This window comes from Planococcus citri, chromosome 2, assembly GCF_950023065.1.
Source record: "Planococcus citri chromosome 2, ihPlaCitr1.1, whole genome shotgun sequence".
In the NCBI taxonomy this organism is placed as follows: Eukaryota; Metazoa; Arthropoda; class Insecta; order Hemiptera; family Pseudococcidae; genus Planococcus; species Planococcus citri.
In genome coordinates, this window is record NC_088678.1 from 17,015,769 (window position 1) to 17,031,431 (window position 15,663).

Below are 15,663 nucleotides of genomic sequence, written 5' to 3' on the forward strand. Positions count from 1 at the left end.
TGTCTCTAAAGATAGCAGTTGACGTTTTCAAAAATTCATTAAAATTCAAAAGTGAACACTAAGGTGGTTTTTATTTTCGAAGTTGGAATTTTCCTCCCTCCCAACCTCCGAAGTGGTGACCTCTGGTGAGAAATTGATTCCCTATTTTTTATTTATTCCATTTTCAAAAAACTCGGGCTGCGGTGTGACCCTTGATTTTAAAAATTTTATGAAATATCTACAAATTGACTGCAAAATTTTAAAATTTCAAATTTTCAAGTTCTGTATCTCTGAAAGGTCTCTTTTGAGTAAAATAAACCCTCATGACGATTTCAGCCCTCTCTATTGAAAACCAAACTGACCCCCTAAAATAGTTGAACTTTAATGTGAAATACGAATTTCAGCTTTTCTGTAGGGGAACGATTTGGTTTTCTAGGGAAGGGGTAATATTCTCATGAGAGTTCATTTTACTCAAAAGAGACTTTTCAAGTGTTGGAACTTGAAATTTCGATTTTGAAAATTTTGCTTCAAAGTCGCATTTTTTTAAATTTTTGAAAATTGAGGGGCCCACTGCAGCCTGAGGTTTTCAAAAATGGAAAAAATAATGAATAGGGAATTATTTCCTCAGGAAAGGTCACCACTTTGAGGGCTGGGAGCAGAAGGAATCAATTTTTTTCATGTAATTTGAGGACCACCCTGGTGAACTCGAGCTGCGAGCGCCTTGAAATTTTGATTACGAAAATCTAGAATGTGCTATTTTAATCTACGTGGTTTGGTTTCGTTTAAATCGGAAGGTATCAGTTAGAAATAACTCGTACCCCCTTGTAAGGAGATTCAAAAAAGTTTTTTGCTGCCTTCAAAAGTCACCAAACCTGAAAAAAACACTTTCATTTGACCACCCATCGAAAAAACCTTCCCCAAACCAACTACATATTTCAATCATGAAGAACCTTTAAAGCCTTAAAAAAAGAACAACTTTATCGATGACTGTGGGGTACAGAGGCGGTGGCGATGGCGTCTCGCACCACGCGAAGAAAATACCCTAAAAGTAGAGGGAATTTCCACTCGTATAGTCGTAGAGAAGAGATAGTACATACCTCTACAATGTACATGGTATATTCGCTGAAAAAGCATCAGACTTGGCCTTTTAAAGGTCTGCTTAGTTGTTACCACATAGTAAACCTTTGAGGTCAGCCGTTGTTTACATAAACTGGCCACTTCGCATTACCATACCATGAATATCTAATAAGTTGCCGTCCAGGCTACAACATCATTCCTAATGTAAATCCCCTTCGCAAACTCTTATTCTTTTCCACAAATGTACGAGTACGTACCGTGTGCACCGTATATAGTACGACTCCACGTCCACCATTGGCCTGGTCTGGTGCTCTCTCTGTATCTAGCAGGAAAATATTACCCAGCTTCGTGCGCGTCGAGTTAAAATTCAATCAGCCTCGCTGTTTTCCATAACTACGTCTTAATATCTAAACTTTTTCAGCCTTTTGACCTCGCTGTGTGTTTCTTTCTTTTCCTTCTTTTTTTTTTTTTTTTTACGAAAACGAAAAAATTTCCAGTTATAACTTCATATTGTGTACGTCCGGTTGGTTGGTGTTTTTTTTCTCCTCATTGCTGCGAGAGACCGACGGAAACGACGACACAAAAAGTCAAAATTACCATATCAATCTTGTTGTCGTCGTTGCTCGATAACAGAATTTTGATGATGTTTACCAAATTTTTCTCTCGTTCTTTTTTAAGCTTTTCATTTTTAGCTTTACTCTGCTGTGTGTCCGATGTCGTTTGTGGATTTTTTGCTCGCGAGAGTTGAACAGAATGAAGAAAGTGATGTCAAACTATATAGAGGGAGAAAAACAATATCGCGAGAATGAAAGTTTTTCGCTATATAACTTGGACATGTTACGAAATCTGCTCGTTGGCTTGCTCGCTACTGCGAGTATAATTTATTAACTTTTTCCACTTAGTTGATATGAAGCTTTGTAACGTCGCCTCTTCGCCTCGTCGACCGTCTGTGTGTATTATTTCGTGTACATTTTAATATGTTTATTTTTAAGTGTACTCGTTCGTCGTCCTGTCGTCTGGTTAGGAAGAGAAGGAAGAGATAGACGACACAACGACGTATAAAATTGAAAAGCTTTGTCATCCCTTACCCTTTTTTTTTTTACACGGCGAGTGAACGAGTTGCGAAGTTAGTCGTTGATTGGTTTAATTATTCATGTTGAAAAAGATTCCAGAGTATAAAAAAATGTGTAATTTGGCGATTAAAATACATACATTTGTAAATAACTCGTCACCGAAGCGGTAAAACGAGGAAAATAATTGTAAATTAGCGAATTGTTCTCTTCACCTATAGTGGCAAATTTATTGAAATTTTTCTTAGCGTGATAGATCAATTGATCGTAGAAATACCGATTGGCTAGCACTATTGGTTCGGAGTGTGGTATATTGTGATCGGGATTCCATTCGAATGATACTTTCTCAGGATGAAATTGGATCGCGAAAAATGGATACTTTTTGTGTTCGACGCTGGCTATGAATTCTGTATTGTTTAAACTAGTACTGGTGGAAGTTATTCTCCAGTCTTGATTCAGATTCGAATTGTCAAAATCGGTCACATGAGCACACCACCTATATAGGTATACACGTGTAACGAGGAAATATTCGTGAATTAAGTGCTCGGGAAGACTACCTTGTTAGATTATCTTTGGTAAATAAATAGACGTACCTGTGAAAGTTGACAGTACTATTGAGATATTGTAAAGTGTGTGCTTGTCGTGTACTCAGACGTGAAAACAGAGTACTTTGAAAGTATGGGCTGTGGAATTTTATAGGTAGATTTTCGTGGGTTACGTTGCATCTTTTTAGTATATTGTTGTCATTATTTGCTACGATCAGCATGAATTCATATCCCAAGCAGACTCCCAGAATAGGAAACGTTGTGCCATTCTCGTTCATCTGCAGGATTAAGAAACGAATATGAAGATAAATTTTCGATTGCTACAGACTGAAGGATAAATTTTCAGGCTTGGGTGTCATAAATAATCATAATCGTCTGTATAAATACCTCTTTTGCAATTTTGTAAACCATTTTTACCGAATCGTAATAAGGATTTCCATCACCTGGGAAAGTGGCACCTCCAGGCAACACTAAACCATTCACTGAATTCAAAATATTCCTAGTTTGAAAAAAAAAAGAAGTTCAGCTCAACATTTATGAATTGGAAATGAAAAAATTCTCATAAAAAAACTTGACAATATTTTAAAATAGAAATCATTGACCAAATTAGTCTTATTACCTATAGTAAGATTCCGGCTTGTTGATAACAACTGGCACGACTCGAGCTCCAGAGCTTTCAACAGCTTTCACGTACGAAGCAGCTATAAAACTACTAGATGCTGGAAAAAGTTCTAGGTTTCGAAACAAAAGCTCTTGCGATAGAACGCCTATAATCGGCGATTTATTCGCTTTAACACTTCTCTTACAAAAACCGCATTGTAATAAGAAAAATATATTTATTAAGATGGCGATTTTCGCCATATTTAATTCACATAACAACAACATTTGTAACGAAAAAATTAAAATACCACGTGTACTTGCAACGGTTGTTTAAATGAGACTAAATTGTAGGTACACGCTGTAGAACAATCAGATGCACTGTAGAAGTTTTTGGAGACATAACAACAATCGACAATTGAATTAAATAAACGTTATAGATAATACTGTACAGTCATGTGGTTAGTATACAAAAACGACAAGTGTGATATTATAGAAACAATGTCATATGTATTTTTTCAAACAATTCATTCGAGATAATAAAAAATATTGGTAGCTTATCTCATATACATACTTTACATTTATACATTACCTACCTACGCAGAATGCTCACAATCAGATCACTTCCTGTTTGAAATATTATGATAACAATTCACGAAGCAACATAACTTGAGAGGGAAAAATTATTATAGTGGTAACTGTCCTTTTTTTTTTTACCTCCCTTAGGGCATTTTCAGGGTATCTGACGGTCATGAAAGTCATAAATTTTGATAGGAGTTCATTAAAGTCATGAAAAGAGTCATGAATTTTGCTCGAAAAACACTTAAATTTATTATCCATGGTGTCTAACAGGTCCTTACTGGTCCTATTAGTCCTTCTGAAGTCCTACTTTTTCCTGAAATGTCCTTTTAGTCCTACATTAAGTCCTACTTTTCAACAATTTTATCCAAAAGTCCCTACTTTTTTTTCAATAAGACTTTTTCAAACTTTCAATTTTTCCCGGAATTTTGAACAAATTTTGTAGAAAAAGACTCATTTGTCGATTTTCTTAGATTTTGAATTACATGAGAGAGAGCTTTTGCTTTTCTCTTTTGATTTTAAAATTTTTCAAAAAAAAGAAAAACACTATTCGAATATCAAACTTTTGCAGCAAATATTAATATGAAATATTTACAATCGAAATAGTAGAATTTGAGTTTTTGATTTTAAGCGAACATGAATTGATGGGATATTCATCAATTTTTAAAATTTGATTAGGAGAAAATGAAACGAAAAACTGGAGTGAAACGTTTCACTTTTGGCGTCTACTTTTTCAAGTAAAATCATAACGTGTTTGAAATCATCAGAAAAGCAAACATTTCTTACAGAAATTGTAAATTTTGAGCACCTCCCCCTCCCTCCACCTTGAAAAATTCCACAAGTGCTCGAAAAATGACCTGCTGAAAGTCCTGCTAAAAGTCCTACCTTTTTCATTTGGAAATTCTGTTAGACACCCTGTTTATCAAAAGCCCATAAAATAAAAAAAAAATGAAAAATTATTGTTGTTTTTTTTTTAAATCAGAAAAATTTTAAAACTAAAATACTCAATTTTTAATCTTGAAAGAAATGGCAACCCTGTTTGATTTCCTCGCAGTTTCAAGTGATTTATTAAATTTTTTTTTACGGTGGAGGGGAGGAGAGTATTTTCATGTGGTGAAAATGTGAAGAATAGGTCATGAAAAAGTCATGATTTTTTGTCTGTAAGTTTTGTTGGACATGCTGATTTTTGGATTTTTTTTTTTTTTTATCTAATGGAGCTGGTGTAATTCTCTAAAAACTGTGAAATTCGTTTATGTAAATGGCAAATTTCCCAAAGAGTTAATCACGAACCTTTTTTTTTGGTTAATGCTTGGATCATCCCCTCCCCTCCCCCTCCTCCCAAACACCCACACACCATATCTGGTATTGAAAATTTTCAGTGTCTCCTTTAATTGGTGCACATTCCATTTTACACCCTAATTGTTCTTCGAGTTGTCGGTCACACAGCATGTATTGTATTTGAAAATGAATGTAATAGTGTCATGTTTTTCTATTGAGTTGCCATATTAGGTTCATTGACTTTATAGAAATGTATTTCTTTTCCGTTGTTTCGAAAGTTGACGCAGAAGCTGGTTTCTAAATGGAATTATCTGTGAGATCTGTCGTGCAAAAAACAAAATGTTTTTCGACTTGTTTTTTTTTTTGTTTTTTTTTCGTAAATTCACATCCCCAGTCTTCTTCAAAAAGTTCTGACAAACTAGGATTGGTTCCAAGGCATTTCCCCGAATGCAGTCTCCTCCTTGAGGAATGAATTCAGACAAACGCCTCAAAATAGATCAAAGACATCGATACTAATGATCTTATTTTCAATTTTTTTTTTAAATTATGCATTCCAAAATTTAGTTTTTCTTTTTTTCTTTTTTTTTTTTTTTTTTTTGAGAATTACCCACTTAGATAAACACTGAAAAGCTTGTTGAAATCAGAACACATTGCATTGCTTAACAAGATTCAGTATTTTGTAACAGTTTTGATTTAATATTAGGTTGGCCAAAAAAAAAAAATGAATAATTACAAAAAAATGAATTTGTTATTTTTATACCCCCCCCCCTCGAACTGTAACAACATTATTGAAGATTTAAACGATTGAAAAATCAAATTGGGAGTTTATAAAGATTATTTGCTCGAATTTTTATTGAAAAAATTTAATAGACGTATTTCTGGGCTTCAAAATTGCCGGACTGCTATGTAGATAAACACTTTTTTTCACAAGAAACGTATTTTTGGAAATTTTTTGTGGTTGAAATTTGCTATGAAAGTTCTTTGCTTTGATTTTATGTTTTCAAGTGTTACTGTTATATTGTTGAATTGACCTTCCTGTCACTGAAAGTTACCATAAATTGATGGAAAAATCAGGAAAATTAAACGGGGAAAATTGCTTAAAAATTATTTAAATGGGCTGAAAATAGATGAAAAATTGTAAAAATTTAGCGTAATTTTCCAAAAATATTCAATCATGAAAAAAGATTGTGAAAGTAGAATTATTTCAAACCTACTGAAAAAAAGTCGTCCAAAATTGACGATTTAGTCATCCAAAAGTAAACCAAAGTTCGATTTATACTTCTTCAATTTTTTTTGGTCTACATTTTTGACGTACCTATATCGACTGTAGCAAGTGTTTTTTGGACACTATTCAAGGTCATGCGTTGAAATACTTTCCCAAAAATAAAAATAATATTTACATCGCACTTTCATAGTCGTCAGCGATCGAAAGTTCTGAAAATAGGGAGGTAGAGGGAAAGGGAAATTGAAGATACAAAATAATTATGGGTTTTCTTTGTTTTTAAGCTCCCTTTGAAATGTTGTCCAAACAGTTGTGATGAAGCATAATTAGCTCATCTCATGGACCGGATTGTGTAGAGTTCAGTGATGTACTGTACTCAACAAACTCATTTTGATGGAAATCCTTATAATCAAAGCAAACTTCTTTACATATTTATTTTTTCCCTCTAAGAAAAATCGACTAAAATATTCGCATCATATTTCTCAAGGTCTCCTGATGAACCATGGCATTCAATGGAAAATGAAGCTGTTCAAACGGGCACGAAACATAATAATAGGTATGGTTTCAGGGTGTCCAACAGGTACTGCAGGTACTGCAAGTAAAAACCTCAAAATGAATTAATTGGTGAAAATTTTTAAAAAAATGTTCATTTTGTACCTCAAAAGATGGCAACACTTGTTAAATCAACACTCGTAAAAATTTTATCGAAAAATTCCAACCGGTTCAAAAATATATTCTTTTTCGGGGGGGGGGGGTCGGGTCGGTGTGAGCTGGATTTTAAAAAAAGAAGGTAATGCAAAAGGTACTGTGAAAGTACTGCATTTCTTCGGAGAAATTTTGTTAGACACCCTGGGTTTTCACGAATCGATTCATGACCGTCTTTGGAGGCTCATTTTTCACAAAAATGTCCGCAAAGGGGGGGGGGTAAAAACTAGAGCGAGTATTACCTTATTATTCTAAATTATGTACAGAATTAAATACCTACCGATTAAGAACTGTACAATTCCACATTCTGACATAGAATATCATCATCCGGTCGATTTTACATTTTCATAATTATCTAGACAACTAAAACAGTGTTCAATAAGTTAGAAAAAATATTGAAATTGATGCGATACATATTAAATTTTACATGTTAGAATATTCCCAACATTTTGGTTGCAAAGGAGAAGCGCAGTAATATTGCGGATACGAGTAATAACCTCCAGCTGTGGGGGATAGCTGTTGAGTATATGGCACAGCGTACAACTTGTTCTCATAATCTGGTCCATAGTCCAGCACAGCTTGCAAATGTCGTATGTAACGAATAGCGAGGCTAGAAAGTACATAAATAGGTGTAAGTTTTCGTTATTCGAAGTTTGGTATAAATTGGTATTTCATAATAAGAAGAGGAAAAATGGAGATAGTTACCGAAGAGATTCTATTTTCGATAATTTTTTACCAGGTGGTTTGCATTGAGGTAATCTTTCTCGTAATTGATCAAATGCTCGATTCATATCTCTCATTCTGGTTCTTTCTCGATCACACGCAGATTTCTTATAATCTAAATGGCGAATTTTCAAAATACGAGTACATACGATCAGAAACGAGTTGGTTTTAAGAGTAAAATAACATCGAAGGCCTTAGCACAAAAGTATACAGTTTACCTCTTTCAGATTCAAAATTCTTTGGACGATTGTTTAAAGTACGTTCGAATTTGCAGCACTGTGATGGTTCGGTGTTTTCAGTTGTTTCGTAATTTATCGAGTTCAACAACGTGATCGAATTTTTGCTATCTTCTTCTGCAATGGTTCCCAAGTTTGGTTCTTCTATGCCTGTTTTGTGTCCTACGTACATGATTCGTGGCGTTTCTTCCAACATTATGTGCTGAAAATTTTCCAAAGTTTAGAACACGAGACACGTCAGGTGCTTTTTCATCTGGAGTTACATCGATTTTACAGATGATTGATCTATTCAAAAATTCAAAAACTTTTTCCAAACAATTTCATCCGATCATTATTATTATTATTTTGAAATATTCCGAATTATGGGGTTCATGAAATAAATTACTCCACTTAATTAAACAGAATTGGGCAAATTTGTTAGGAATTTGAAAAATGCATTCTTCTTCAGATGCTTACTTTGAATTTGCTTGGCTTTATCAGGTGTTGATGAAAACATGCAATAAAAATTTGAAATTTCATTCAATGCCAATTACCCGAATCTAGTAAGTATCTAGCTAGAATAATTAGTATTTTTACCTCCTGTTTGATTTGGTCAGTCGTTTTGCGCCGTTCCATTGTACTACAATATTTCTTCTTCATATAAAATTAATTCACAAAAAATCACTAATTTTTTCAAATCACTCGAACCATATCTCACTCCACGACGATCCACTCGCAACGAATTATTCATTCGAAATACGAGTAGTTTGACGAAACATTCGAAAATTTGTCTCCGTCGCGTCGTTACACTTGTTCAAACACTGGTTAAAAAGTAAAAAAACGATACTTTGTCGCGTATACGCACATATGTCATTAATTGAAGGTAGAACGTAGGTACTGGGTATACGCCGCAATAAAAAAGAGAAAAAAACAATTATCATCCACCTGAAGGTAACTAGCGTACCATTTCGAAAAAAGGGGCACAAGTTAGCATAGTTCCTTCATTATAACTCATTGTCTCGGCATGTGCTGTTAATTTACTAAATGTTCGACTCCGAATAACCGAATTTTTGGACGCGTGTGGGAGTTGATTTTTCAAACTGTGGTGATCGAATGATGAAAAAATAATAATGTGGTTTTAAGGAGGAATAAATTGGGAGGACGATTTTCATTTTATCATCCTTCTCATACCTAGCTATGTACTTGGGAATGCCATTATGCGAGACGAATATTCTTCAAGAAGAAATTTTTACTTTAGAAGATGGATTGAGGTGATAGAAACGAATTTTTGAGATCGAATTGAAAAAACTGATTCAGGGGTTTCCAAAGTTGTGAAAATGAAACACCCTCGTGTTGTTATCTGTTTTGGCCAATGAGTCCTCGCCGAAGGAGACCCGAAGAGGTAGTTGTGGTCTCAAATTACTCATATTAGACCACTCTCGAAATACCAGCCCGCAGCTACTCATATCCACCAATCTTTGGATATTTTTAATGGTCCACAAAGTTTGATTTTTCCATTTTAATTTTTTCAAATCACGCTATGAAACTAATATTGACAATTCTTCTTAGATCTAAAACCATCAATCTTATTGTAGAAATAATTCAGGAAACCCTAAATCAAATTGAAAAATGGTTTAAGCTTTTCAGAATCTAAAACACATTGTGTACTTTTTCCAAAAAAAGAAATTAAATTAACCCAAAACCTACTCTAAAATTTAAAGGTCGCTCCTTAGAGTTCAAATCTTCTACCAAATTTCTCGGACTTACATTTGATAAAAAAATCAACTTGGACCCCCCCCCTCCATTTCCTAAATGTAAATTCAGAACTCTTGAAACGAATTAATTTACTAAAAATAATTAAAAATCCTAAATATAACCCTTCCCGTAAATTATTAATCCACCACTGTACAAATCTCTCATCTGCAGTAAAATTGACTACGGTAGTCCTGCTTTACAAAAATTTCAAGTAAAACAGCCAATACCTTGAAAACTGTTCAAAATTCTTCTTTTACGGATTTGAATTAGCGCTCTTTACTCCTTACCCATTGATAGTATCTACTGTGAAGCAGCAGAACTACCCTCAAATTTCCGAAAATCACTAGTAACAAATTAATTCATTACCTCAGCCTCAGCTAATACATCACATCCCCTTCAAAATCTTATCTCAATATACAGCTTACATCATTTCCAACAAAATGACAACCCACTTGTAAACTTCATCTCTGGAATAAAAAACCTTGAAATTGATCTCAAAGATCTCAAAAATCCATAAACTACCCTTCTTGACTATTAAAACCTCTACAAATTGATTTTCAACTGAGAAATTATCCAAAAAGAAACCATTCTCCTTTAGAAACTAAGAGCCATTATCTGGAACTCACATCAAACTACACAGAATTCAATTTATGCTTTACTGACGGTTCTAAAATCTCGAACTAACATACTGGATATGCTTTCTCAATAAATAAAAAAAATTTCAATTTTAAAATTCAGGAGGTCTCTTCAATATTTATACTGCTGAACTTCTCGCAATTAACCATTGTCTTTCGAACATATCCACCACACAGCTTGAAAACGAAAACTTTTTAATACAAAGTGACTCTCTTAGCTCCTTGCTGATCTCCATACACAACATTTTTTCAGATCACCCTATTGTTCAAAATATTCACAAAATTCTGCTAGATCTCCGAAATTCAAACCACACCATCCACCTTATGTCTACCCCTAGTCATGTAGGCATTGAAGGAAATGAAATTGTTGACACCTATGCAAAATCAGCCACTAACCCCCCCCCCACACCCTTTGCCATTTTCACCCCTGACGATATAAAATCATTCTTTACACAAAATACTCACTCAAAATGGCTAAATTTCTGGTCATCACAGACATCAAACCAACTCTTTCAACACAAAAAAAAACAATCTACCCCTGAAAAGCACCTTGATCACTTCAACAGAAGAGAAGAAATGATCATAATCCGTCTAAGAATAAGTCACTCTGAAATCACACGCAACCACCTCTACCAAAAAATTCAAAGCCCACCTGTCAGTTCTGCAAAAATGAACCTCTACATCCATTCAACATTTACTATTCACCTGTCCTAAATTACAGCAAACAAGACTATCTCTCCAAATAGACCCAAATTTAATGACTATCCCAAACAACCCTTCTGAAATCCGAAAATTCATAACCCTATTAAAAAAAAACAACCTAAAACCCAAAAAATAAAAAATAAAAATTGAAAAATATTCAGAATTTCATTAGGATTCTAAAGACGTATCAGTTTTTGCCCCAACATCGATGCTGATCCAAATGAGGGGAGTGTGGAACTCGAAAGTTTTTTTATGCAAGGAGTTTAATTTTTTGACTTTCAAGATTTTATGTAGAATTATTCAAATGATTTTTTAGGGTGTTAATTTTGAAAAAGAAAAGCGAACGGACTCGAGCTGAGGGCGAAAGCTCTTGAAAATGAACCATGGTGTCGAACTGGTGCGTAAATCAAAACCTGGGATGGTTCTAGATATATAAAGCCAGATACCCCCTACCCTCCCTCTCCTTTACCGAGTGAATATTGCTTTGGAGTAGGTGAGACTCCCCCTCTCTTCAAAATTGCTTTTTAGTCGGTGGGAATCCCCCTTCTCTTCAAAAAACAGATTTTTGCGTTTTTCTCCTAAAATGAATTTACTAAAGTAATAACAATTTTTTTTCAAAATTTTTTTTTTGTCACCTTTCGGTTAGTGTAACTTGGGCCAAAACCATTTCCAATTGACTCGGCGTATCAAAATTAAGAATTAGAAGTCTATTTTTGTACTGTAATTTATTTCTCGAGGAAAATTGAACATTGAAAAATTTGTCGAACGATTCAGAACTGCTTAAAGCGGTTCGAAATTCTTTCCATTTAATAAAATTCGAAGCAGATTTCAGATGCTGTTCATATCATCTCTCGTGGGTTTTGGTTTTGTAAAAATGATTTTTTTGGATATAGTAGTATATGCCCTAATTCGGTTTTATGGCTCTCTTTTGGCCATTCACTGTGTTGTTTTTCTTTTTGGAATATATTTTTGTGCCATAATGTGCTGAAGTATTCTTTATTGTAGTTTATGGAGGGGAAAGGGAGTTTGATACTAGTGTGATGAATAGTGTTTAAAGGTATCTGTGGTTTGTGTTTTACTTCAAAAGCCACATAATCGATATTTTGCAATTTCTCTTTCTCAGATTTAAAAAAAAAAGGGTTTTGAAGAGTCTTTCGTATTGTTTTTTTTTTGTTTTTTTTTTTTGATTAGTTATGAATGAAGTGTGTAAGTACCTAACGGATCGCCTAATTTTATACAGTGTGTATAAATTTTTCCTATTTTTATTCTGAAAAAAAAAAAAAAAAAAAACACTTCCATTCCTAGTATTTTCAAGCTCAATACTACCTATATACGTAGTAGTATTTTTATGTGCAGTGTCTTGTGCATAAATTTCATTGTTGTAACGATGGTGAGGACGTCTGAGTCAAGCCACATTTACCTTTTTTTATTTGTGTGGGCAAATTTGCCTTTTGAAGTTAACAGAGATACGTGGATGCGGTGGCCGAGGCAGCATACCTGCTGGGGTCCCCCGCACCACTTTATCTGATATACGAAGGTCATGTACTCGTACGAGTATATGGTATAGTAGGGCTAATGCATCACGTGTGCATTGTTTTAAGCGATGTTTTCTCGCTTAAATAGGTAGTAGTTGATCTGACGAGCTTGATTCCTGTATGTCATTTCTTTCCTTATTTTCAATCTTTCTCTTTTTTCCTCGTTTTGCTTTATTTTTCCAAATGCATTTATCCGGTGTTTTGAAATTTTTTGATCGTTTAAATATTTTTGAATTGGTTTTCATTTGAACCTTGAAATAAATGGCGTCCGTTATGGTACTTTGTGTACTTATTACATAAAGTACAAGTAGGTTTCATGTTTTTTTTTTAATTTTTATTTTGTCGATTAGTTTTGATCAAAGTGATCGTATTTTGTCTTTTTGTTGCATTTGTGCACGTTTTCAATTTATGTTTTTATTAAAACAAAAAAAAAAAAAAAAATGAAGAAAAAAATTGAAAAAATTAGAAAAATTTTTTTAAAAAATTGGAAAAATTAGAAAAAATTAGAAAAATGAATTTTTGAGTTAATTTAGGCAGGTACCTATACACGTTACATGCTTGGTATTGAACTTTCGCCCCTTCCAGGCCTTTTATTTGAAATTTGTTTTTTTATATTATTAAAAAAAAAAAGATTTTCCCAGGGATTGTAGGTATTCTTTTTCATCAATATTTCGTTGCACTATTATTTTTGCTTTATATTTTCTTTTCGTGGATGTATTTTTGCTCATGTACTCAAAGAGTAATCAAACCGCAGGGGGTGTCTAAAGGTCATGAAATTCATGAAAAAGTGCTGAATTCTGCTCGAAACATACTTCAAAAAATTTTTAAATGCCTTAAAATGTAAAAAAAAAGTTGTTCAAAAAATCAGAAAGATAAAAAAAATGTAGGTAATATCTAATTTTTGATCCTGTAAAAAATGGCAACCCTGTTCGACAAGTAGGTGGGTAAATAGGCTATTCAAGGTCGTTCCGAAGGAGAGGGGGACTGGCCATCGAGAAAATGGAAAAAGTTGGAAAATTGGCAATTATCACTCGTCAGTTGGCAAAAAGATCCTAATTTTAAAAAAATGAAAATTTTGAAAATTTTCAACATGAATAGTTGCCAACTGGATTTTGAAATACGAACTGACGCGTTTTTTGTGTATTTTGTTCAACTTTAAATTGGCGATGACTCCGCCTTCTACACGACATGAAGTGGAATGCCTCAGGTCCTGCAGTTGTCCTGCTTTTTATCACTTTTCATCAAAAAGTCCTGCTTTTTCTACATAGATTATAAGTATGTATCAAATTAATTTCTCCTTTTCCGGAATTAAGTATGAAAAAAAATCGTAGAAAAGAGCCCACTTGTCGATTTTTTGAAAAGTTGAATTGAATTACGTTCTTACACATTTTCGAGAGCTTTTGTCCTCGCTTCGCCCGGGTTATTTGCTCCTGTTCTCCCAAATTCGAAAATTATTGTTCAAATTCAAAAAGAGTTCAAAGATTTGAATCGAAAAAATAAACGTCTTCCTGCATGCATAAAGAAACTTTTTTTCACTTCTCAAAACATACATTTTTGAAATCTTTTGGCCTTCCTTCACTCGATCTCGTTAGCTTTCTTTTTTCAAATTTGAATTTTTTCTAAAGTTTTGAAGCAAAAATAATAAACTCTTTCAATTATCACGCAGAAAAAAATCGTTTTTTGTACCTCTTAAAATACTAATTTTTGAGAGATTTTGTCCTTTTTCATTTTTGAATTTTTCAAAAAAAAAAAGATCATTCGAGTTTTTAAATTTTGAAGCAAAATGATGAAACTTCTTACAATGTAACTAACTCATCACACGAAAAAAAATTGTATCCCCCTCCTCCCCTCCCCCCTTTGAAAAACGACTTCAGTAGAGCCCTGAAGATGTAATGAAAAATAGGCAGTTTGCGTCAATAGATTTTTTTTTTGTTTTTTTTTTAAATATTTTTTTATACTGCCAGGATTTTTACGCCCAGTTACGAGGGGTTAGTCTAGATTTGGATTCGAAAGATTGATTTCTTTGATGAATTTAAGGATGTTTTCCATCTGTTTGATATTGTCAGGAATTGTAGGGTTAAGGTCTGAAATGTTTAAGGATTGGTGTTTTGTTTTGAGGAAGGGACAATAGAATAATAGAAGGTGTTGAGTGGAGATTATTTCAGAATTACAGAATTGACAGGTGGGTTTAAGAGCTTTGGTGTTCAAATGGTTATGGGTTAATTTGGCGTGACCAATTCGGAGGCGGATGATTATAATTTCTTCTGATCTATTTAGGCGATGAAGGTGTTTCTAAGGAAGGATTGGTTTTTTGTGGGTAAATAGTTTGTGATTTGTTTTTGAGTTCCATAGGTTTTGCCAATTGGAGTTTTTAATGATTTTTAGAATGTAATAACGTCATCATGGGCCACAGAGAAAATTTTAGAGGGGGTAGCAGCTGTTTTAGCTAACTCATCTACTGCCTGATTTCCTTCAATGCCTACGTGACTTGGGACAAACATAAATTTAATAATTTTGTCAGTAGTCTGAAGTTAATAAATGATTTGATGTAGCTTATGAACAAGTTGATGTTCAGAAAATTTGTTTTGAATTGATAAAAGAGCAGAGAGCGAGTCTGATTGAATCAAAGATTTCTTGTTAGGGCTTTTGGAGGTAGATATCTAGTTCTAAATTGAAAATATAAGAATATTTGTGAGCTGTGATGTTGGTAATTCTAATATCAATAGAAAAAGCATAGCCTGCATATTCGAACTCATTTTTAGAACCATCAGTAAAGCATAAAATGAATTCATGATATTCTACTATGGTCTCAGTATATGTATTTTTCTTTGATGAAATCAGATGGATACTCATTTTTTTTGTACTGGGATGGAGATAGATTCGGAGTCAACGAACATGTGTTGCACTCTCGCGGTGAAATGCATGAAACACATGTTATCATGCTGAAAGGGGGACATTTCCATACTCACGCACGCTTACACACGCGCACACACGACTTGCCGAGATGCGAATGAATGCAATTCTCTGCAAAAAGTCCCCCTTTCAG

The 15,663-nt window shown here is 33.8% G+C and overlaps 2 protein-coding genes across 5 annotated transcripts; both read right to left on the bottom strand.

The window, feature by feature from the left end:
* Positions 1–2,222: 2,222 nt before the first annotated feature.
* Positions 2,223–3,861, bottom strand: LOC135834810 (gamma-glutamyl hydrolase-like). The gene is made up of 4 exons (XM_065348779.1): positions 3,291–3,861; positions 3,059–3,170; positions 2,720–2,949; positions 2,223–2,622 (listed from the first exon to the last, which is right to left on the bottom strand). Exons 1-4 carry the CDS (start codon positions 3,554–3,556, stop codon positions 2,256–2,258), a joined length of 975 nt encoding a protein of 324 aa, XP_065204851.1. The 5' UTR covers positions 3,557–3,861; the 3' UTR covers positions 2,223–2,255.
* A 1,115-nt stretch (positions 3,862–4,976) lies between these two features.
* LOC135834812 (fer3-like protein) lies at positions 4,977–8,787 on the bottom strand. Of its 4 annotated transcripts, XR_010556769.1 has the most exons (6): positions 8,588–8,787; positions 7,994–8,213; positions 7,758–7,890; positions 7,499–7,662; positions 7,333–7,415; positions 4,977–6,939 (listed from the first exon to the last, which is right to left on the bottom strand). XR_010556769.1 is itself a non-coding variant. In XM_065348781.1 (5 exons), exons 1-5 carry the CDS (start codon positions 8,648–8,650, stop codon positions 7,408–7,410), a joined length of 588 nt encoding a protein of 195 aa, XP_065204853.1. In that variant the 5' UTR covers positions 8,651–8,787; the 3' UTR covers positions 4,977–7,407. The 4 variants fall into 4 exon arrangements, 2 of the variants coding, with proteins under 2 accessions (XP_065204853.1, XP_065204852.1); XR_010556768.1 differs by having other exon boundaries at positions 7,333–7,662; XM_065348781.1 differs by having other exon boundaries at positions 4,977–7,415.
* Positions 8,788–15,663: the final 6,876 nt, after the last annotated feature.